The sequence below is a fragment of the Pongo pygmaeus genome, chromosome 1 (assembly GCF_028885625.2).
Source record: "Pongo pygmaeus isolate AG05252 chromosome 1, NHGRI_mPonPyg2-v2.0_pri, whole genome shotgun sequence".
In the NCBI taxonomy this organism is placed as follows: domain Eukaryota; kingdom Metazoa; phylum Chordata; class Mammalia; order Primates; family Hominidae; genus Pongo; species Pongo pygmaeus.
The window spans coordinates 162850026-162874654 of NC_072373.2; the positions used below are offsets into that span (position 1 = coordinate 162850026).

General features: G+C 39.6%; 1 protein-coding gene and 1 non-coding gene across 9 annotated transcripts; one reads left to right on the top strand and one right to left on the bottom strand.

The window, feature by feature from the left end:
- The first annotated feature begins 4703 nt into the window (after nt 1-4703).
- SERBP1 (SERPINE1 mRNA binding protein 1) lies at nt 4704-24629 on the top strand. 8 transcript variants are annotated; one of them, XM_054483456.2, is made up of 8 exons: nt 4704-5859; nt 9556-9706; nt 10600-10740; nt 10864-10935; nt 11543-11620; nt 15639-15816; nt 20471-20644; nt 22411-24629. In XM_054483456.2, exons 1-8 carry the CDS (start codon nt 5547-5549, stop codon nt 22465-22467), a joined length of 1164 nt encoding a protein of 387 aa, XP_054339431.1. In that variant the 5' UTR covers nt 4704-5546; the 3' UTR covers nt 22468-24629. The 8 variants fall into 8 exon arrangements, 4 of the variants coding, with proteins under 4 accessions (XP_054339431.1, XP_054339420.1, XP_054339409.1 ...); XM_054483445.2 differs by having other exon boundaries at nt 4718-5859; nt 10846-10935; XM_054483434.2 differs by having other exon boundaries at nt 4746-5859; nt 11498-11620.
- LOC129023320 (U6 spliceosomal RNA) lies at nt 18486-18590 on the bottom strand. The gene has a single exon (XR_008496765.1). It is a non-coding gene; the product is annotated as a U6 spliceosomal RNA (small nuclear RNA).

Consider the following 24629-nt stretch of genomic DNA (forward strand, 5'->3'; position numbering starts at 1 on the left):
ACCACGCCCGGCTAATTTTTTTTGTATATTTAATAGAGATGGGGTTTCACCGTGTTAGCCAGGATGGTCTCCATCTCCTGACCTCGTGATCCACCCGCCTCGGCCTCCCAAAGTGCTGGGATTACAGGCGTGAGCCACCGCGCCTGGCGTAAAAATCTATAAAACTTTTAGAAGAAAACATAGAAGTAAATCTTTGTGACCTTAGATGAGGCAAAAGCTTGTTAGATATGACAATAGAGGTCTGGGTGCAGTGGCTCATGGCTGTAATCTCAACACTTTGGTAGGCTGAGGTGGACGAATCGCTTGAGCTCAGGAGTTTGAAACCAGCCTGGGCAACATGGTGAAACCCCATCTCTACAAAAAACACACAAAAATTAGGTGGGTGTACTAGCGTGCACCTGTCGTCCCAGCTACTTGGGAGACTGAGGAGGGAGGGTCATTTGATCCCAGGAGTTCAAGGCTACAGCGAGCCTTCATCAGCCCACTGCACTCCAGCCTGGGCGACAGAGTGGGACCCTATCTCAAAAACAAACAAACAAAAAAACAAAACAAAAAAAGACAATAGAAGCACAAGTGACCAAAAAAATAGATAAATTGGATTTTATCATAAAGATCACATCAAATTAAAAATTTTTATGACCCAAAGGATACTATCAACAAAGTAAAAAGTCTTATGATGTTGGCTATGGGGGAAAAACAAAAGAATAAAATAATTAAAAAGAGAAAAACAAAAAAAGAAAGTGAAAAGTCGATCCCCAGAATGGGAAAAAAAAATATTTGCAAATCATATATCTGATAAGAAACTTGCATCTAGAATATATGAAGAACTCTTAAAATGTGATGATAAAAAAGAGAGGTATACCAGTTTTTAAAAGGTAAAGGATCTGAATAGACACTTCTCCAAAGAAGATACAAAAATGGCTAATAAACATGTAAAAAGATGCCCAACATCATTAGCCATTAGGGGAACGCAATAAAAAACCACAGGGAGAACCACTTCACACCCAGTAGAATGGTTATAATAAAAAAAGACAGACAATAACAAACATTAGTGAGGATGTGGAGAACTTGGAACTCACATAATTGTTGGTGGGACTGTTAAATTGTGCAGTCTTTTTGGAAAATAGTTTGGCAGTTCCTCAAAATGTTAAATGTAGAGTTACCATATGACCCCAGCAATTCCATTCCAAAAGAATCAAAAACATATGTCCATCCAAACCTTGCAAACAAATATTCCTAACAGTATTATCCATAATAGACAAAAGGTGGAAACAACCCAAATTTCCATCAACTGATGAATGGATAAATAAAATTTAGTCTATTTGTACCGTGGAATATTATTCAGTTACAAAAAAAAAGAAGTAGTGATAAATGGTACAACATGCATGAACGTTGAAAACATTGTGATAAAGGAAAGAAGCCAGTTACAAAAGACCACACATTGTAAGATTCCATTTATATGAAATGTCCAGAATAGGCAAATCTATGAGACAGAAAGTAAATTAGTGATTGCCTAGGGCTGGGGGTAGAAGGAATAAGGAATGACTGCTAATGGGTATAGTTTTCTTTCAGGGGTGATAAAAATGCTCTAAAATTAGATAGTGGTGATGGCTGCACAACTCTGTGAATATACTAAAAACCATTAACTGGTATCCTTTAGGTGGATATTCATGTGAATTATATAGCACATGAATTATATCTCTATATAGCTATTTTCTCCTTATGTTTTTTTTTTTTTTTGAAGAGCATAACACAGAAAAAAAAAGGAAGTTTAAAACGAAGAAGCTCAACTTTCAAAGTGAGTTTGAGGTGGAAAAAGGAGCGTAATATTTCTATTTTTAGCTCTGATATTCTAACTTTAGCACAAGCCTAGACTTGCAATATTATACTTAGCATTCCATTGTCAGACATAGGGGATCTGTCCTTTTCTTCACAAGGACCACCTTTAGTGGTTTTGTTTTAAAAATACATTATATATTGAATACGCTAAAAATTAGTCTATTTATATTGATGTGATGACTATATCCAGTGTCCCCAAACTGTTAGAATAGTTTGATTTTGCTACATATGGTAGCGATGTAAAGATGAAGGACTTTTTCCTCTTCCATGTTACCACTGGGTGCCCAGGCTGTAAGGTCAGACTGCCAGACTCTTTCAGTCAATGTGAATTTGGAAGGGGCAATTAACCTCAGGTTCCCTATCTATAAAAGGGGGATAGAGGTAGTAATACTTTTTACTTTATAATGTCATTCTGAAAATTAAAGGAAATAATGCATGTAAAGTATTTAATACTTAGCAGTGTCTAGTGCATAACAAATGCTCAAACTGTAGTACAGTAGGCCCGGTGCAGTGGCTCACCCCTGTAATTCCAACACTTTGGGAGGCCAAGACGGGTGGATCACTTGAGGTCAGGCGTTCAAGACCAACCTGGCCAACATGGTGAAACCCTGTCTAAATACAAAATTTTAGCTAAATACAAAAATTAAGCCGGGTGTGGTGGCACAGACCCATAATCCCAGCTACTCCGGAGGCTAAGGCAGGAGAATCACCTGAACATGGGTATAAAAAAATGTAGTACAGTAATTGTTAGTCATTACTACTATTTATAGCAACAATAACAGGGGGTTGAGATTATCAAGAAATGGATGAAAGCAAATTGTAAGGTGGCTGACAATTGAGTACTATATTAGCATCCTGAAAGTAAATGAAGGCAGGAAGGAAGGAGATATAATATTGTTTCTCCATTTTGTTAACATTAGGCAACTCTATCAGATATTTAATCATGGTTTTCAGCATTTATTGCTAGAAAACCCTTGTAGATAAGACTGTGAAGTTTCATGAGTATTTTTCAGAGAAGATGTGATTCAAATATTGCTACAGAGAGATGATATTTTAGGCCACATGTCTAATCAGTGATATCGTCTGACACTTTCTTTAATTTGAATAATAGTGTCTTCCAGGAAATTTCTCTTCCTTTGAGGTTTATTTGGCTGATGTTCTCCTATTGAGAGTAGCAAGAACTTTTAGATATTTTAATATTTAATGTTAAGAAAGTAATATTTCAACTTTGTAGAATAAAGGAAACATTAGTGAAAATAACTAGTTATAAAATAACGATTGAGAGATGTAAAAGACCATCTTGAGCTTTATTTGTATACTTTAAAAATGGGCTTTAAAACTTTTTGGAAATGTAGAAGATTCTCCCCTTTTCTCCAAATGCTTATTCATAACATTTTTATGTAATCTTAATAGGTAAATTCTCTGAAGAGCATAAATGAACCTCATAAATTCATAGCCAGAAAATTCCTCTATGTGTAGCTTATTTTCAAATATTCTTATTGTAATAATGCTTGGTGGTCACGAGGATCTGTTTGAGCAAACCAGAAATCTGTAATGGAGGAGAAAAATGAATACAACAGGCCTGCCCCACCCCCCAGATTGTGGCAGGAGTAGTTAACTTACTTAAGCTCTTTGTTTTCATTTTCTTAATCTTAAAACAGGAGTAATAACTTTTTTTTGCAGGGGGGAGGTATGGAGTAATAACTTTCTTATAGAGTTGATGTAAGGTTTAAAGGAGATCACATACGTAAAGTGCAGCAAGCACACACTAAAACATCGCGTTTTAGTATGAATATTGTTACTGTGGCCGTGGCCAGAAAGAGGTAAGAAGAGGAGCTGTCACAGATGTCTCAAAGATGCAGGTAGTCTCAGAGATGCAACAGCCCGTGAAGACAGAATCTGTCAAAATGTGGAGATCTTCTACATGGCACTTGAGCTATTTCAAAAAGGTGGGAAGAGTGTGGTCAAAAGCTCCTTGTCTTGGTAGGTGCCACAGAACTAGAGCCTGTGGAAGAGGGGATGAGATAGGGGGTGTGTTTGAGGTTGGGCGTGCGGGGGAGGGTGTAGGACTGAGGCAGCAGGGAAAGAAGTGACTCTGAGGAATAGGGGAGGATTGAGAAACAAGAAAACCAGGAGGCTTGCTGCCACATGTATGTAATATGACTCGTGTCTTCTATTTTCCCTGCTAAGGAATTGATTTAAAATCTGATCGGAAATTGATGATTACATTCCGCCATGTTACATACCCTGACACGCAACAATGTTTAAATTATATCGGAAATCTAAAAATTGGACTGCTTTCTATCAGGGCAGAGTCTGAATTAAAGAGCTGACGTCCAGTCTCCTAGTGGAGGTAGAATACTGGGCTAATGCCTGTCACTAGCACTTACAGAGGTGTGAATTTGGTAAATCATTTCATCTCTGAAGTGGTTTCAGCAATTTGTGAAAAAAGGCAAACTACCTAACAAAATGTTGAGTTCAAGGTTATTCATAGCTCCTGCCAAATAAGCGATGCATTTGCTATTTTGTGTTAATGGAAAAGGACTTAAAAATTATGATATATTTAAACACGGTGCTACCAAATGTGCTTAAATACGCATTCAAATTGTATTCTTTTAATGAATTTTAATATTCTCAACTAGTATCAATGCTTTGTCATTATTAAGTATTGACTTCAATATTTCCCTCCCCTCACCGCAACTCCCAGCACACATGCACTGGAAATGTTCTAAAATGGTATGTATGGAGCGCATGTGACTAACAACACAGCCACCTAAGCCCTGACTTGCCGGACACGAACGGACAATTAATTGGAAAGATTGTAACAGGGTTTCTATAAACAGTGCTTCCTGGAGGCTTGCCGCGCGTCTAGCGCTGCACAGTCAGGAGTTAACCACTCCTACGACACCGGCCGCCACACGATGAGAAGCCCGGGAAAGACGCGCCACGCTCCCATGTGATAGTTTCACTTGTCTTTTTGGTTAGTTCTGCTACCCTAGTTCATGTCCCCGCGAGAGGAAACGTATTCCCCCTCACATGAGACAGAAGAGCCTCGATTCACCGGGGAGGCTGACGGAGGGCCACTCCAGCAACTGAGCAGCTCGGACTTGGCACAGGCAGGGTCCAGCCTACCCGCGGCCGGCGCGGCGCCTCAGCAACACCCCCCTCCCCCGGAAGTTTGTGCGCCTCAGATGTAAGGTCTGGGAGTCACCTTGACCCTCCTGGAGCGGTGGGGAAAGTTAGCCCTGAGCCCGAGGGGGCGTGAGTGAAACCAAAGAGCACTTTCGCGAGTCAGTTACGCCGTCACGTTTTTTTGGTTTCAGGGTAGCTGAAAACCTAGAGAGATTAAGGGTGGCCAGAGCAGGTGGCAGGACTCCGCCCACCACCACGCTTCCCTTCCTTCAGCTCGCACGCTTCACTCCCTTCGTGGGGTCCCGCCTCTCAGGCGCGCGCGAAGAGTTGTCGCGCGGTGCGTCCTGGGAATTGTAGTCCCGACGCAGAGAGTCGCCTCAGGAGAAATAACTCTGGCCTACATACCCCACAGTGCCTTGCGGCGCTGGCCGCTCCCGGATGTGTGCCTGGCGCCGGAAGAGAAGACGGCCCCCCTCTCTCGGCCCGGCCATCTTGTGGGAAGAGCTGAAGCAGGCGCTCTTGGCTCGGCGCGGCCCGCTGCAATCCGTGGAGGAACGCGCCGCCGAGCCACCATCATGCCTGGGCACTTACAGGAAGGCTTCGGCTGCGTGGTCACCAACCGATTCGACCAGTTATTTGACGACGAATCGGACCCCTTCGAGGTGCTGAAGGCAGCGGAGAACAAGAAAAAAGAAGCCGGCGGGGGCGGCGTTGGGGGCCCTGGGGCCAAGAGCGCAGCTCAGGCCGCGGCCCAGACCAACTCCAACGCGGCAGGCAAACAGCTGCGCAAGGAGTCCCAGAAAGACCGCAAGAACCCGCTGCCCCCCAGCGTTGGCGTGGTTGACAAGAAAGAGGAGACGCAGCCGCCCGTGGCGCTTAAGAAAGAAGGTAAAGCAGGGGCAGAATGTGGGGGAGACTGGGATGGAGGGAAGGAGCGAGGGGGCTGCCGGCTGCCACTTGTTTCTGGAGCTTCGAGGGTCCGCGGGAGACTTTGCCGCCTGTTTCCTCACGTTTCTTCACGCGACAAAAGCCAGGTCCTGCGAAGGTGCCAGGAGCGTGGTAGCCCCAAGTTCAAGCCACCGCCGGCGAGGTTCTCGGAGCCACCCCCTTCCCGTCTCAGGTTGTGAGCAGAGGAGCGTGGTCGGAGATGAGCTGCTCCTCGAGCGCGCTCGAGGTCCTGGGAGGCTATTGCCTTCCCGCCGGATTCCTTGGCGGGCGAGCGCATGGACTGAGGTGCGGGGAAGCCGGCCGCTCACCGAAGCTTTCCGTAGTTACGGAGGAGCTTGAGGTCCACCGCTGCTTACTGCGCAGAGCTGCTCCTTTGAGGTGCTGTTGTTTTCAGGTTCCTGTCCTGCCGTCTTGTCCCACGACGGCGCGGAGTATCCCCGCTGAAAAGCAGGGGGTCGTTCCAGGCCATCAGACGTGTGGAGTAAGCTGCAGGTTGGGGTGCCGCATGTCCTTTATTGTTTCTTCTCCACCTCTCAACTGTTAGGACTTTCTCATAACTTGCTGGGGTGAGTTGAGCCGTTGGGAAATGGAGGAGTTTGGCCACACTTGATGAAGCAGGAGCGGGAATTATGAATGAAGACTGGTGATTGCAGGACATCCCGAGGAACGTCCTCGAGTCACGATCCTCTCTCTCGACTCCCCAAACTGAATCTTTCACGTGGTGGGGTCTGGGCCTCGTGGGTGAAGTGAGTGCAGAGGCTGTCACAGCGTTAGTCGCAGCAGAGCTCTTTAGAGTTTGCAGCTTTTTTTCCCCCACATGTGCGTGAAGCATGGTCAGAGTTTCACTGGCGGTTAATAGTTGCTTCCAGGGCAGTGTGAGTTTCACAGGATTGTCTTGATTTTTGCATTCGCATTACCAGTTTGTTACGGATGAAAAAGAAAAGGAGCAAGTAGTTTGGAGATAAGAACGTGCATGATCAATAGCAAGCAGGTGTCGGACCTAAGGTCTGAATCTTTAAAGCTGCATTTATGTGTTGAAAGTTGAAATTATCCCTTCCTGCCACGTGCTTCTCTGAAAGGAGTTGTTTCTCGTTAGCTTTAGTTGAATTCTGTAACAGTCAACTAATTTTAAAAATCAGAACAATTTTCTCGTGGTAGGATTTGTTTTAGGAGGGTTTTTTTTTTTTTTTTTGAGGACTTTTGTGAGGCTTGGAATGAAGAACCTCGGTCCTAGGTGGTGAATAAAAGAAAATAATTCTTGTGGTAAAATTATAGGTTGAGGAAAAATACAGTTAGAGTATTAGAAAGCATGTACATCACTTAGGCCAAGTATCTCTTCAGCCAGTTAAGCTTTATGGCAATCTAGCACAATTAAATAAATCATTTAATTCGTGTGTTAAGTAACGCTGACTTGTGTAATTATTTAAACTATGTTTAAGCTTAAGAAAGTACACGAGAAAGTTGAATCTGACGAATAATGTGTACCAGGTAGATGTGTTCACTCATTTTGAATGTTCAAAACATGAAGCATGGTTTAAATGCCTGAGTTATTTTGATCATGAAGCCCATCTATGAAATAAGCTCTTAGCTGAAAAGTAGTGTTTTTAGTTACAAATGTGGGGAATGATTTCATGAAGTTAGAACCAAGACTTAAGTTCACCATTCAATAAGTCTTTCCATGGGAAAATTATTCCATGTTAGCAATCAGCATTTTCCTTAGGTCAGTATTTCAGAACACTCCTATTAAGTTGCATAAAATACAAGCATGTAAAATACAGGAAAAGTGTTGAATGGACAATACCCGTTTTGAGATTCTACTGTCCTGTTTACTGGGAATAAATCTGTAAACAAAGTCGCTGCATGTAGTAGGAAGGTTAACCTGATTGTGTTCTGTGATTTTGATAACACATTGTGCCATAATGCTTGACATAATTTAGACAGATATTTAATGTTTATGTTTTATGAATTAACTTTGTAGATTCTCTTGCCCATTTGAAAAACTTGAGAATTGACAGCAGAATGTAATTGAGAGTGTAGACCAGGGATTTTCTAAAAAAGAATGAATGCCTTGAAACTAGTGCAGTTAGTGAGCTTGCAAGTTATAGATAAGTATATCAAAAGAAGCTTGCATTTTTAAATGTCAGTCTTTTTCATTAGGTGAGTTTAATACGTTTTTAAGATTCTGTAAACTTAATATTGATATTGGGTGGGGACGCCAACTATTGTTCACTTGGGTGTGTTTGGCTTGGATATTATTGCAAGGACTGGCTCCATAACTCCGCCCCAGTACACTTTATTACTGATGACATTTATTTAAATACCTTCGTGTAAGGTCTAACATTTGTAGTCTATCTTGAGTATTTGCAGGGAATGAACTTCAAAATTCTATTGAAGAGATTGATAGTTACTATTTGGCTCCCGTTACAGGCAGTAGAACAACTGGGTGTGTCCTGATGTTCTACTTTCTTAGAAAGAACCAAAGTGAAGCAGCTTAAAATCTTATAAAACCAATTCCTCAGCTGGTTTATGACTTTGTCAGAAATTGGGAATTAGAGCATACCAACAATCTTAAAGTCATTAATTTAACCATCAATCTATTGATCCTTATGGGCACCAATAATTTAAATTGGTTGCCTTTGTGGGGTTTCAGACATTACAGGAAAAAAGTAGTAAAGGGGGAAATTAGTAAATGCTTCAGCTATCACTTAGTGTCACAATTTCTTATTTCTTACGTATTGCTTAAAAGGGGTCTTACGTGTGTGTATTTGGTTTTTAAAGATTCTTTGAAAATGAAGATAGTTATTAGGGCAAATTTTTTAGAGGACTCTCTCCATGCATAATAAGTAACTGTTTTCTAACTTGGAAGTACTTAGGGATGTGGGAGTGTGTACAAACATATATACACTTATATGCTATAAATTTTTAAACTTTAATAGGGGAAGATGGCCCTTTTTGTGTGCCTGTAGCTAAGAAGACCAAAAGATGACACTTTTTCTGGTTAAATGGCTGTTTTAAACTGAAATGATGTTCTCTGATAATCCTAAATGCCATATTTTCCTTTCAGATTTGTAATTTCATAGAATTATGAGTCTCAATTGCATTTTTTTTTTCAGATTAGATAGAATAACATAGTGTGGCCCTCACTTTTGTGAGGGGCCATATCTAGTGAGTGTGATTTGCTTGGTTATTTATGAATGGCTGCTGGTATTTTCTTTGGTATTTTAAAAGCCAAAATGTATTGCTTGCCTAAAATTTTTTAAATTTAAAACTTTTTATTAAGAGACTGATATCTTGGAAAGTGACGGGAATAATGGTTGCCCAAATGATTTCCAAATCAGTTATAGAAAATGTTTTTGAGGGGGAGAACTTGGCAAACTAAATAGAAGTTTAAAACAAGTTTATTATTTTTATTTTATTTATTTATGTATTTAGTCGGTGGTATGGATTGGAAGGTTTATTGTCTTTAAATGGCGGTTTTCCTAAGGTACTTTGTTACACATTAGAGTTGCCCAGTGTTTGCTTTTTTCCAGCAGGAAATGGTAGTGGATTGGAAGAGAAGCAGCTTTTGACAGTCCAGGCCTAAACTTTTTGGATTGCAAAAATAGTTTGCTTATGCAGGTTATCTTATCGTTTTAGGAATAAGACGAGTTGGAAGAAGACCTGATCAACAACTTCAGGGTGAAGGGAAAATAATTGATAGAAGACCAGAAAGGCGACCACCTCGTGAACGAAGATTCGAAAAGCCACTTGAAGAAAAGGGTGAAGGAGGCGAATTTTCAGTTGATAGGTAAGTTGTTTTTTGTTTTTGAGCCAGGGTCTTGGTCTAACGTGTAGGCTGGAGTGCGGTGGTGCAAGCTTAGCTCACTACAGCCTCTGCTTCTTGGGCTCAAGTGATCCTCTCATCTCAGTCTCCTCTTGAGTAGCTCGGACTACAAGGTCACGCCATCACACTCTGCTAATTTTTTTGTAGAGCTGAGGTCTCACTATATATATTGCATTGGTTGGTCTTGAGCTCCTGTGCTCAAGCTATCCTCCTGCGATATTGGGATTACAGGTGTAAACCAAAAAAGTCTTCGTATTTTGTTACTTTATGGAGTCACATTTTAATGTTAAGCTATAAATTGGGCATAATTGCCAGGTAGCAGTCTGGCTAATTGTTTCTATTAGTTTTTCACAGAAACATCTGTATGTGTGCATTGTTAAGCTTTAGATCTTTGGGTAACGGTTCAAACTTAGGTCTCTTGTAATGGAAACACTTTGTTGAATTGATAACCAATTTCTTTTTCTTGCTGTCTCCAGATACAGAGTTAAAAGGAAAATACTGTTGGTTTATTGTTTATAGCAAAATAAATTACTTATGCAAGTTAGATGTGTTTAATTTTTAAGTGTATTGGTAAATAGTGATGGATTGGATTATATGTGCAATGAATAGCAGTGGAAAAGTATATGCATTGGTAGTAATGCTTTAGAGTGCTAAAATAGTTTTCTTGTTCTGGGAGGCTGTCTTGTTCTGGTTTCCTTTGTGTTTAGAAATAGACTATCTTGAATTTTCTGAAGTGTATGTGTTTAACTATTGGTTTTTGAGCCAGTAAACATGTTCTATATTTTTGATCTTTTGGACGCATTTTCCTCATTTCTTCTGGAAACCATGGAAGTATAATTTATTTGTTTATATTATAGACCGATTATTGACCGACCTATTCGAGGTCGTGGTGGTCTTGGAAGAGGTCGAGGGGGCCGTGGACGTGGAATGGGCCGAGGAGATGGATTTGATTCTCGTGGCAAACGTGAATTTGATAGGCATAGTGGAAGTGATAGATCGTAAGTCTTACTGGTTTTTATTTTACTTTAATATTTTAATCTATTTAATAAACAAACTTTGAATTTCTAGAACTAAAGAGTGTTATGTTAACTCAGTTTTGTTAGTTCTTTTTCACATTACAGTGGCCTGAAGCACGAGGACAAACGTGGAGGTAGCGGATCTCACAACTGGGGAACTGTCAAAGACGAATTAACGTTGGTATTCTGATTTTCTAAAAAATTCTGTACCTAACTCTAGAGGTTAATCCATACCTCTGTCAAATTTTACTTGTCTCTGAGATAAGAATGCTCTCCTCTGAGAGTTACTATATTACAAGATAATGTCTTATGGGATGGGTTTGGGTTATAGTATATTGAATGACCGGTTTTTTAATACTTCGATATATTTGTTACTCATTTTTTTCCCCCATATGTATTTGTAGCTTTTCCTGAAACCCCACAATAAGGTTATTTGGGTATTCTGATTATCTTAGTGTCCTTAATGGTTCCTATTCTAGCTTTTGACTTTGTTGTCATTACAAAATTTGATAAGCTAGTAAAGCTTCATTTTATAATTAACTGCCTTGTTCTGTTACTTTTTAAGTATGAAGTATATGAACTAACTAGTTTATATTGTTTACTTTTGGACGTCTTCTGGGGAGTACATTTAGTAAGAAAGGAGTTAGAGAATGTGAGGGCTTATGGTATTTTTGTGTGAAGAACTTTTCAGCTACATGTAAATGGACCTAGATGCCTTTCTTTTTCTTTCTTTCCTTAGAGAGTCCCCCAAATACATTCAGAAACAAATATCTTATAATTACAGTGACTTGGATCAATCAAATGTGACTGAGGAAACACCTGAAGGTGAAGAACATCATCCAGTGGCAGACACTGAAAATAAGTAAGTGGTTTTGCCTGTAATAGTAATGACCCAGAATTGAAAGCACTGGAGTTTTACCAATAAGATAACCCATAGATTTAATGCTGTTATTTGATGGCTTTTTGTTTTTGACAAGGGAGACTTACTGTACCCTCATCCCTCAAAGAGTATTTAAAAGAATGCTTTTTTTTTGCTTTTTTTTTTAATAGAGACAGAGTCTCACCATATTGCCTAGGCAGGTCTCGAATTCCTGGACTCAAGTGTTCCTCCTGCCTTGGCCTCCCAAAGTGCTGGGATTACAGGCATGAGCCACTGCACCCAGCCCTTAAAAGAGTGCTTTATGTGTATATATTTGACTTTAATGCTTTGAAAAATAGAATATTTTAATGTGGTTATTTCTGTTTGATTAGTCATTTTACCATTGTCACAACTGTACAAATTTTACTTTGAGATAGTTAAAACTAGAAAATGTGGCCATTTTAAGATTAATTCTATCTTGAAGTTATTTCCAATGTAGAATTCGGAACATAGCATTACTGGCCTGTTTTTAAATGTATGAAGAGAGCAAAGATCAGAGTATGTTATTCACTTTCATTTTTTTTTTTTTTCTTTTTTTGAGACAAGATTTCATTCTGTTGCCCAGGCTGGAGTGCAGTGGAGTGATCTTGGCTCACTGCACCCTCTGCCTCTTGGGCTTAAATGATCCTTCCATGTCAGCCTCCTAAGTAGCTGGGACTATAGGTGCCTGTCACCAGGTCTGGCTAATTTTTGTATTTTTAGTAGAGACAGGGTTTCACCATTTTGCCCAGGCTGGTCTTCAACTCCTGAGCTCAGGCAAGCCACCCACCTTGGCCTACCAGAGTGCTGGGATTACAGGAGTGAGCCACCCTGCCCAGCCCTTCACTAACTTTTTTTTTTTTTTTTTTTTTTTTTTTTTTTGGTGAGATGGAGTTCGCTCTTGTTGCTTAGGCTGGAGTGTAGTGGCGCTATCGGCTCACTGCAACCTCCGCCTCCCGGGTTCACGCGATTCTTCTGCCTCAGCCTCCGGAGTAGCTGGGATTACAGGCACCCGCCACCATGTCTGGCTAATCTTTTATATTTTTTAGACCAGCTGGCCAGGCTGGTCTCGAACTCCTGACCTCGGTGATCCACCCTCCTTGGCCTCCCAAAGTGCTGGGATTACAGGCGTGAGCCACCACACCCGGCCCTTCACTAGCTTTTAAAATTACATGGTTTTTTGTTTTGTTTTGTTTTGGTTTTTTTGAGACATTCTCGCTCTGTTGCCCAGGCTGAAGTACAGTGGCGCTATCTCGGCTCACTGCAACCTCCGCCCCCTGGGTTCAAACGATTCTCCTGCCTCAGCCTCCTGAGTAACTGGGATTACAGGCATGTCTCACCATGCCCAGCTAATTTTTTGTATTTTTAGTAGAGACAGGATTTCACCATGTTGGCCAGGCTGGTCTCAAACTCCTGACCTCAGGTGATGCATCCGCCTTGGCCTTCCAAAGTGCTGGGATTACGGGCATGAGCACCGTGCCTGACCTAAAATCATGTTTACTTTGCCAGTTATTTGTTAAAGTATTGTGGTTTAAAGTCTTGGATTACAGGTTATTTAGGACAGTGATTCCTAACCGGAAGCATATTCAAGTTAGTTGAGGGGTGGGAGGGGCAGATGTTTTCTAAACTTTTTCTTTTTTCTTTTTTTTTTTGAGATGGAGTTTTGCACTTGTTGCCCATGCTGGAGTGCAATGGCATGATCTTGGCTCACTGCAACCTCTGCCTCCAGGGTTCAAGCAATTCTCCTGCCTCAGCTCCTGAGTAGCTGGGTTTACAGGCATGTGCCACCACGCCCGGCTAATTTTGTATTTTTAGTAGAGATGTGGTTTCTCCATGTTGGTCAGGCTGATCTCGAACTCCAACCTCAGGTGATCCGCCCTCCTTGGCCTCCCAAAGTGCTGGGATTACAGGCGTGAGCTGCCGCGCCTTAAACTTTTTCTTTTCTTCAGGAAGAATTTGCTCTTGTGGTGAGCACTGTTAATGATGGGAATATCATAATCCGTGGATTTGTTGGGATAAGGAAAAACGATATGCTATTGGAGGGAGTAGATAAAAATACATGGTATTGGGTGATGTTTTGAACTTGGTAATAAAAATTTATGCAAAACTATAATGTAATCATAATTTTGCATGTTAAACAATGAAATTGTGATTGGTGCCTTAACAAATGAACCCTATGCAATGTTAAGTTTCTCATAGTGGTCAACACAACTTTTTTTTGTTTGTTTCTTTGAGACACAGTCTCCTGCCTCACATGCTAGAGTGCAGTGGCGCAATTTTGGCCATTCTGAATTTCAAGCGATTCTCTTGCCTCAGCCTCCCGAGCACTGGGACTACAGGCATGCTCCACCATACCCAGCTAATTTTTGTATTTTCAGTAGAGACGTGATTACACCATGTTGGCCAGGCTGGTCTTGAACTCCTGGCCTCAAGTGATCCTCCCGCCTTGACCTCCCAAAATGCTGGGATTACAGGTGTGAGCCACCGTGTCCAACCACAACTGTTTAATAGAGCCCATGTTCAATCACTCAGAGTGATCTGCAAAGATTATAACTGTCTACCAAAAGGTACTAATGTATTGATAGGCTATTGGTAGCAAATCCTTAGCTCAGTGCCCGGGAGTGAAATTGAGGGTGTTTGGTTTAAAGAAAATAATTATCCATCACATTAGAATTGTCTCTAATCTTACTCCAGACTAGGGGAGAATCTGGGCATAGCATATGGAAGTATAAATTTAAGAAACACAACATTGGCTGACTTTGATTAACTAACTTATATATAGCTTCCAGAGCTTCTGTTTGGTTTTTATTTAATCCTTGCAGTAATTCCTGAAAGGTAGGTGTTATGCCTCCATGATATGATAAAAGGTATGCTAATTTCTATTCCTGGCTGTGTTATAACATATGGGTAACCAGGACTTTTTTTATATTCTTAGATTTCTCATCTGTAAAATGACTAGGTGGACTCAGTACCCAAGATCCCAAGATCCTGTCAATTCAATATAAACTTGCTCTAGGAAGTTTTTTTTTTTTTTTTGCAGCATAGATGTAACTGGAGGAACTTTTAAGATAGCATTTGTCAAACAGTAAAGGGCAGCAACCAGGGAGATATTTGAGCTCTAAGGCTAACTGAATCACCTGCTATCTTTGGAAAGAAGCAGGGCTCCCCAAATAGCAAATGACTTGTTTGGTGACAATTGCAAATTGAGATTATACTAAAATAATGGATCCTTAGGCCTGTGCTTTGTTTCTGTAAAAAGAGGAAAGGATCATATTCTATAGTTATGACCTGAGAATTATATTTGGAAATAAATGGTTTAGTATTAAATAATGAAACCAGTGTGTGTTTGTGGGTAGTTCTATTAGTAGTGAATCCATGGCCTCCTTTCCATATACAGGTTGGTTTGAAAATTGGAGTATAAGGATTTTAGGATTTGTAGAAACACGGCTATTGTTTTGATTTGCTCTAAGTGCTAGTTGCTGAAACAAAGCATAGAGGAACAGTTCTTTTATATTCCAAAATTTGAACGCTGGTTGCTGATAGACATCCTAGAGGATTACCTTCTTGTATGTTATTAAAAGTTACATATTGTGGGAATTATGGAAATTAAAAATGTGGTTTAGGAGAAAATAGGCTGAAGATTTTACATAAGAGGGTAGTTTTTAAACAAGGTAGTGTTTTTAAGAAATGTATATTTTAGTATTGGTAAAGCCAGTTCTAGATTGTATTACTGATAAATGATCATTTAAGAGTTCATAAGTATGAATTCCATATTCCTTACTTGTCTCTAATCAGCAAACACTGAATTCCTGGTCTCTACCAAGTTGCTTAGTTACATAGGAAACTAGGATACCCTCATCCTTGGATAATCTTTCTCTAAAAGATTACAAGGTTAACTTTCTTAATTAAAATCATAAATTTGAAGTACTTTTATGTAATATCAGCTCTCTACCAGCTATAAAACTTGAAAACCTTTTCACAGGGAGAATGAAGTTGAAGAGGTAAAAGAGGAGGGTCCAAAAGAGATGACTTTGGATGAGTGGAAGGCTATTCAAAATAAGGATCGGGCAAAAGTAGAATTTAATATCCGAAAACCAAATGAAGGTGCTGATGGGCAGTGGAAGAAGGGATTTGTTCTTCATAAATCAAAGAGTGAAGAGGTAAAACTAAGTTTTGTCGTGTTTGAAAATGTTCAGCTGTGACTTGAATTGTATTTGTAATTTTTGTTTTAAAATTTCACATGGGTTATTTGTCTAAAAAAAAGCTTTACATAGGATCATTTGGGGCAGATAATTTGCTTTATAAGGAAAATAAACTGTATTACCACATATTCTAAGAAATTTAGTCCTTTGATCAATTCGTAATTATGTTTTATGTGGTAGAGTTGCTTTTTCCTGAAAAGCTGTCAGTGGAGTATCTTGTAGTTATTGGTGTTCAGAAATATGATAGTTCTTTTCAAAGTTGTGGTTGTATTTTTGAAATCTTGCCAAACTGGGGATCATTAAAGGGCTGTGGTATTACGGTGTTAGGTTGAAATCTTGACATTTGCATATGGTTTAACCTAAAATGTAAGTGACTTCATTTAGAATTCAACTTTTGAAACTGTCTGCCTATACCATATATAATGGCCAGGACACTCAGTAAATGGTAATATGCATTTTGTCTAGGGAATGATGGCTTTAAAAACCAAAGTATATGTGGGTTTTACTTAAGAAATATGGAAACTAGTGAAAATACAGTTGACTTGTTGAACAACATGAGGGTGCTAAGGGCACTGACCCCGCAGATCAATGCACATGTAACCTTTGACTCTCCCAAAACTTAACTACTAATAACCTGTTGACTGAAAGTCTTAGTGATAACATAACCAGTTAACGCATTTTGTATGTTGCGTATTATATACTGTGTTTTTACAGTAAAGTAAGCTAAATAAAATGCTGAGAAAATATATTTACTGTTCATTAAGTGGAACTGGATCATCACAAAGGTCTTTATTTTAGATAGGAAGAAAAGGGGTTGGGCTTGCTTGTCTCAAGACTGACAGAGGCAGAATGTTCAAAGACACGTTGTTCAAGGGTCAGCTGTATTGGAGAAAGTCACATTGATGGCTTTTGATTTGGTAGCTTCCGTTCAAGCTTTGGGGTGTGTTCTTAGAGGAATGTTTCAGTGCCGCTTCCTGTTTGGCTTTAAAAACTCATACAAGCCCTAACTATATTATTTCTTCTCCTGAATTCATTTTCTCTATCAGCTTCCTTTAACCTTTTGACATTTGTGTTTGATTTATTCATATCATAAATTGGGCTGTGCCAGAAATCCAGACTGTGAGTTTTATCATCCTAAGGTAAAGTTAAATTAAAATATTGTGAGGGCAAACCCTTTCAATAAGGTATTAGTTATTTTTATTTTTTTTGAGACAGAGTCTGGCTCTGTCGCCCAGGCTGGAATGCAGTGGCACCATCTCTGCTTACCGCAACCTCCACCTCCCGGATTCAAACAGTTCTTGTGTCTCAACCTCCTCAGTAGCTGGGATTACGGACACTCGCCACCACGCCCAGATAATGTTTGTATTTTTAGTAGAGATGAGGTTTCATCATGTTGGCCAGGCTGGTCTCAAACTCCTGGCCTCAGTGATCAGCCTGCCTCAGCCTCCCAAAGTGCTGGGATTATAGGCGTGTGCCACCATGCCCAGCCGATAAGCATAATTTTTTAAACTGCAAAATGGCTATAAGACAAACTTGGAAACATTTTAAAATAAAATGGAGGTTAAAAAGATTAAAAGTTATTTTTAGGTTTAGAGATGATTTTTAACATTTACTCCATATGAGTAGTAAATGAGGACATTGTCTTTTCTAAGTCCTGTAGAAAAAAAACTGCATCAGAACACGTGGTTTCGGCCAGGCGCAGTGGCTCACGCCTGTAATCCCAGCACTTTTGGGAGACTGAGGCGGGCGGATCACCTGAGGTCGGGAGTTCAAGACCAGTCTGACCAACATGGAGAAACCCCGTCTCTACTAAAGATACAAAATTAGCCTGGTGTGGTGGTGCATGCCTGTAATCCCAGCTACTCAGGAGGCTGAGGCAGGGGAATCACTTGAACACAAGAGGCAGAGGTTGCAGTGAGCTGAGATCACACCACTGCACTCCAGCCTGGGCGACAGAGCAAGACTGTCTCAAAAAAAAAAAAACTCTTTAACTTTCACATGTCTTCATATGACAAATGTGAGTTAAGGGGAAGGAAGAACTATTTACAAATGGAGAACTGTGTTACCGTGTTATTGATAGAGCTCAGAATTTCTGTTTTCTGCCCCTCATTCTCTGAGTGCTCTAGAAAAAAGGTTGGACACAGTGGCTTACACCTGTAATCCCAGCACTTCGGGAGGCTGAGGTGGGCAGATTGTTGAGTTGAAAGTTTGAGACCAGCCTGGGCAACATGGCAAAACCCTTTTTCTACAAAAAATATAAAAATTATCTGGATGCGGTTGCACGCACCTGTGGTCTCAGTTACCTGGGAGGCTGAGGCAGGAGAGGATCACTTGAGCCCAGGAGGCAGAGGCTGCAGTGAGCCAAGATTGCATCACTGCATTCCAACCTAGTTGACAGAGCAAGACTGTCTCAAAAAAAAGAAAAAAAGAAAAGGATCCCCCCCCACCCCCTGCCCTGACTTTATCCCAGTACAGTTTCTTGGTATCTGCAGGGGATTCGTTCCAGGACCCAGAGATACTAAAATTTTCAGATGCCCATGTCCATTATATAAAATGGCATAGTATCTGCATATAGCGTAAACACGTTTTCCCTATACTTTATTTTTTATTGTTTCTGTTTTTTAATTTAAAATATAGAACAATTTACAGTTTTGCGTGTCATCCTTGTGGGGATCATGCTAATAATCTTTGTATTGTTGCACTTTTAGTATATATGCTGCCAAAGTGAGCACTCCCTCATACACTTTATTTTGAGACAAGGTCTTGCTCTGTCATGTAGGCCGGAATGCAGTAGCATGGTCACAGCTTACTGCAGCCTCAACCTCCCTGTGCTCAAGCGATCTTTCTAGCTCAGCCTCCTGAGTAGCTGGAACTACACACCTGTGCCAACTCCTGGACTCAAGCGGCCCTTCTGCCTATGCCTCCCAGAGTGCTGGGATTACAAGTGTCAGCCACCACACCTGGCCTACTTTTTATTGTTATATGGTTGGTTGGTTTTATTTTTTTCTGAATATTTTCGATCTGCGGTTTGCAATAAATTGAAAGCATTGGTTTGAAATAGCAAACATTTAAAAATCACACAATTAGTATATATAATTGATTCTAATTTGCTGGTGTTTTTGTGAATTTGTTTTTATGTTTCTAGCCTCCTTTAAAATTTGTATTAGAACATTCTGTTGCCTTACAGTGTGTTGGTGTGGTACAAAAGAGTGACATTTAATACTAGTATGAGTTGATGTAAGGGGTGAAAACATGGATAAAAACACAAAAATTTATTTGTACTTTAAAGGCTAGTTATTAACAGCTGTAATATTTTAACTTGAGTCTAATGGAATTGTAATAGTACAAGTTCTAATGAAAGAACAAAATGTTCTTTATCTGTTTAGAAAAGAAGATTTCTTACATGTATTTAGGAAAAGAAAGCTGTACTTTCAAGTCCTATAAGCACAGTTTTCAGCTAGAAGATTAAAACCCATCCCAAGCGTACAAGAAGACATCAGGCATGGAGCAGTATAGAATTGTCTGGCTTTTTGCTTTTTTCCCCCAGACTGGGTCATGCATCTTAAACACAAATAGAAAAGAGGATCTGGATTTCACAAACATGACTTCGTTTTTAAGAAGTTTCTAGCTGGGCATGGTGGCTCATGCCTGTAGTCTCAGCACTTTGGAAGGCCAAGGCCAGTGGATCGCTTGAGCCTAGGAATTTGAGACCAGCCTGAGCAACACTGCGAAAACCTGTCTATAAAAAATACAAAAAAATTAGCCAGGTGTCATGGCATGTGCCTATAGTCCCAGCTACTTGGGAGGTTGAAGTGGGAGGATCGCTTGAGCCTGGGAGGTGGAGGTTGCAGTGAACCCAGATTGTGCCACTGCACTCCAGCCTGGGTGACAGTGAGACCCTGTCTCAAAAAAAAAAAAAAAAAAAAAAAAAAAAACGGTTCCTGTGACACATTTAAGGTGTGGTTTTATTTGTGCATAGCTTTACAAGATTCCCTTCTTATGTAAAGTGTGTAGTGTTTCACTTGAATTTGTAGCTCTCCAATTTGTGTAGAAAAACATAATGGTTGTGTATTGACAGAAAATGCTTCTGAGAAGTTTATATGTAGTAAGGTCTTTACCCTAGTTGTAGTTGGAAGAGTGTAGAACAGAGGTTTTCTTTTTGAGTGTTCTTTTTAACTTCAGTGTTAGTGCTAGTAGTAACCTTATATGTCATCTCTCCAGAGGTCTTCATCAAGGATTCACATTGGAGTCCTGATCTGAAGGGCATATTTAAAATGTACTTGTCCAGATTTCACTGCTAAAGATTGTGATTCAGTAGGTCTAGGATGGGCTTCAGCCATTTGGGTTGATTGTGATAACATACATGTCTTTAGTTGAGGACTGCTGATATTACCTGCAATTTTGAGATAGAGAAAAGTAAAGGAAATTCTTCCTCCAGGATCACTATAGCTGAGCCCTAGCTTGTTACCTGTGGAGGCATTGAGACATTTGTTCACAGAAAGTACAGTTTGGATTTTTGGTTTTTTTTTTTTTAGAAGAAAGCTCATTATTTAGAAATTTTGCAACATTACTTTTCTACTAATAACCCAATCATCTTCACTTATATTTTTAGGCTCATGCTGAAGATTCGGTTATGGACCATCATTTCCGGAAGCCAGCAAATGATATAACGTCTCAGCTGGAGATCAATTTTGGAGACCTTGGCCGCCCAGGACGTGGCGGCAGGGGAGGACGAGGTGGACGTGGGCGTGGTGGGCGCCCAAACCGTGGCAGCAGGACCGACAAGGTAATTTCTTTTCCTTTTACATAGTTTAAGGACCTCTTATAAGTCACTGGCTGGGTCAGACGTAGAAGTCACTTTTGGGAACATAAGTAGAAGTAGTAGCAGTGTCTTTAAGAAACTGCATGTTAGGTTATATTTTTGTTTAAAGCACTTAAATGCCTTTTTGTGTAGTGCTGTTAGTAGTGTTAAGTTACCACCCTTTTGAGTTCTTTCTAGGTGCCGGTCATGGTCCTGGGCTAGGCATTTTATGTACTTAATGTCATTTAATTCTTGTTACTGTAATGACATTCTCATTTTCCAGATGAGAAAATTCTGGTATAGTGAATCAGGTTAACTCTTGGCCTTTGCTAAGGCTTACCTGAAAACCAATCTGTTCACTTTGATAATTCCTAACTGCTTTTTAGGTCTCCACTTAATAACCATTGTGTTCCTAGTATAATTCCTCTTATGACACTCGTGATTGTTGACACTTTTTTCTTTTACTAGACTCTTCTGTGAGAGCTGGTATTCATTTTTGGCTTACTTGCTATAATCTCTCCAATGCCTTGAACAGTATGTGGCACAAAACAAGTTCTTAGAGAAATATTTTGATGAATTCCCAAGTAATTGATAGATATGAACTCAGATCTGATGCTTGGAAACAACCATAATGTCCTCCTAAATTCTCAACACCTTACACACAAATTTGGGGACCCACCTGCTTGATTGAGTCTGTTTTTGATGATTATAAGGGTAACTTACCATTGCCAGTGTAATGATACTTTGTTCCTCCCTCTAAGACCAACCTTTTTTTTTAAGGTGATGGTTGTGTTGATGGGCTTTTCCCATACTTTCTTGTTTAGTTCTGTTATTTATACTTTAGGCTATAAAGAGCAGTTTGGATTCCTTTTTTCAGACTTTTAACCTTGATGATTATTGCTACTTAAATATTAGTTTCTTAGCATGCTTTCACATTGGTGCCATTCTTATTTCGCAAGTGGAAAAAGTATAAGAATACTGAACAATGCGAATGCAAATACATAATTGCTTGTGAATCTACTTGTATGGTTTATTGGAAAAAGTAAAACAACTGGGCTGGGCGCACTGGCTCATGCCTGTAATCCCAGTACTTTGGGAGGTCTGGGTGAACAGATCACCTGAGGTTGGAAATTTGAGACCAGCCTGGCCAACATTGTGAAACCCTGTCTCACAGAGTAAGACTGTCTCCAAAAAAAAGAGAAAAAGAAAACAACCCATATTATTACTCTGGAATGAAAATAGGCCTTGGTAGAAATTTAGGACAGGGCTCATTGCAAATATATGTAGTTTTTTTCTGATCCATAATTCTGTCTTGATACATTTTACCTAGAATTTTAACAGTAGGAATTTTTTTTTTTTTTTTTGAGATGGAGTCTCACTCTGTTGCCCAGGCTGGAGTGCAGTGGCACAGTCTCGGCCCACTGCAACCCTCACCTCCCAGGTTCAAGCGATTCTCCTGCCTCAGCCTCCTGAGTAGCTGGGATCACAGGTGCCTGCCACCACACCCAGCTAATTGTTTATATTTTTAGTAGAGACAGGGTTTCACCATGTTGGCCAGGCTGGTCTCAAACTCCTGACCTCAGGTGATCCACCTGCCTTGGCCTCCCAAAGCGCTGGGATTACAGGTGTGAGCCACCGTGCCTGGCCAACAGTAAGATTTTTTTAGAGTTCTGTCTTAATGTAGACACTAGCTAACAAATGTAATTTTGAAGAACTGAGAACTGTGGTTAATTTTGGTTCTTCTTTTTCAGTCAAGTGCTTCTGCTCCTGATGTGGATGACCCAGAGGCATTCCCAGCTCTGGCTTAACTGGATGCCATAAGACAACCCTGGTTCCTTTGTGAACCCTTCTGTTCAAAGCTTTTGCATGCTTAAGGATTCCAAACGACTAAGAAATTAAAAAAAAAAAAAAGACTGTCATTCATACCATTCACACCTAAAGACTGAATTTTATCTGTTTTAAAAATGAACTTCTCTCGCTACACAGAAGTAACAAATACGGTAGTCAGTTTTGTATTTAGAAATGTATTGGTAGCAGGGATGTTTTCATAATTTTCAGAGATTATGCATTCTTCATGAATACTTTTGTATTGCTGCTTGCAAATATGCATTTCCAAACTTGAAATATAGGTGTGAACAGTGTGTACCAGTTTAAAGCTTTCACTTCATTTGTGTTTTTTAATTAAGGATTTAGAAGTTCCCCCAATTACAAACTGGTTTTAAATATTGGACATACTGGTTTTAATACCTGCTTTGCATATTCACACATGGTCAACTGGGACATGTTAAACTTTGATTTGTCAAATTTTATGCTGTGTGGAATACTAACTATATGTATTTTAACTTAGTTTTAATATTTTCATTTTTGGGGAAAAATCTTTTTTCACTTCTCATGATAGCTGTTATATATATATGCTAAATCTTTATATACAGAAATATCAGTACTTGAACAAATTCAAAGCACATTTGGTTTATTAACCCTTGCTCCTTGCATGGCTCATTAGGTTCAAATTATAACTGATTTACATTTTCAGCTATATTTACTTTTTAAATGCTTGAGTTTCCCATTTTAAAATCTAAACTAGACATCTTAATTGGTGAAAGTTGTTTAAACTACTTATTGTTGGTAGGCACATCCTGTCAAGTGAAATAGTTTTATAGGTATGGGTTTTTTCTCCCCCTCCACCAGGGTAGGTGGAATAAGTTGATTTGGCCAATGTGTAATATTTAAACTGTTCTGTAAAATAAGTGTCTGGCCATTTGGTATGATTTCTGTGTGTGAAAGGTCCCAAAATCAAAATGGTACATCCATAATCAGGAACCATTTAACCCTTCCTTGTTCTAAAACAAAAACCAAAGGGCACTGGTTGGTAGGGTGAGGCGGGGGAGTATTTTAATTTTTGGAATTTGGGAAGCAGACAGCTTTACTTTGTAAGGTTGGAACAGCAGCACTATACATGAAATATAAACCAAAAACCTTTACTGTTTCTGAATTTCCTAGATTGCTATTATTTGGTTGTAAGTTGAGTATTCCACCGAAAGTGGTAATTATCTCTTCTCTCTTCCTCCATTAGAAAATTAGGTTAATAATGGATTCCTATAATGGGAGCATCACCACTTATTAAAACACACATAGAATGATGAATAAAAAAAGTTTTCTAGGATTGTCTTTTATTCTGCCACATTTATTGATAAACAGTGAAGGAATTTTTTAAAAAAATTTTAAGAATTGTTTGTCATGTCATTTTTAGAAATGTTCTACCTGTATATGGTAATGTCCAGTTTTAAAAATATTGGACATCTTCAATCTTAAACATTTCTATTTAGCTAATTGGTTCTCACATACACTTCTAAAAGAGAAACTTTATGTTATAAGAGTTACTTTTTGGATAAGATTAATTAATCTCAGTTACCTACTATTCTGACATTTTAGGAAGGAGGTAATTGTTTTTAATGATGGATAAACTTGTGCTGGTGTTTTGGATCTTATGATGCTGAGCATGTTCTGCACTGGTGCTAATGTCTAATATAATTTTATATTTACACACATACGTGCTACCCAGAGATTAATTTAGTCCGTATGAACTATTGACCTATTGTTGATTGAGACAGCAACATACGCACTCCTAAATCAGTGTGTTTAGACTTTTCAAGTATCTAACTCATTTCCAAACATGTACCATGTTTTATAAACCTCTTGATTTCCAGCAACATACTATAGAAAACACCTGCTACTCAAAACACAGCTTCTTCTCAGTGTCATCCATTGCTGTCGTGAGAGACAACATAGCAATATCTGGTATGTTGCAAGCTTTCAAGATAGCCTGAACTTAAAAAGTTGGTGCATTAGTTGTATCTGATGGATATAAATTTGCCTCCTAGTTCACTTTGTGTCAAGAGCTAAAACTGTGAACCTAACTTTCTCTTATTGGTGGGTAATAACTGAAAATAAAGATTTATTTTCATGCTCA

Excerpts from the sequence above, each read along its gene's own strand:
- SERBP1 (XM_054483427.2), top strand. The coding sequence starts at position 5,547 with ATGCCTGGGCACTTACAGGAAGGCTTCGGCTGCGTGGTCACCAACCGA. Across the intron at positions 9,707-10,599 it reads GGCGAATTTTCAGTTGATAG|ACCGATTATTGACCGACCTA; the intron begins GTAAGTTGTTTT and ends TTTATATTATAG. Across the intron at positions 15,817-20,470 it reads ATAAATCAAAGAGTGAAGAG|GCTCATGCTGAAGATTCGGT; the intron begins GTAAAACTAAGT and ends TTATATTTTTAG.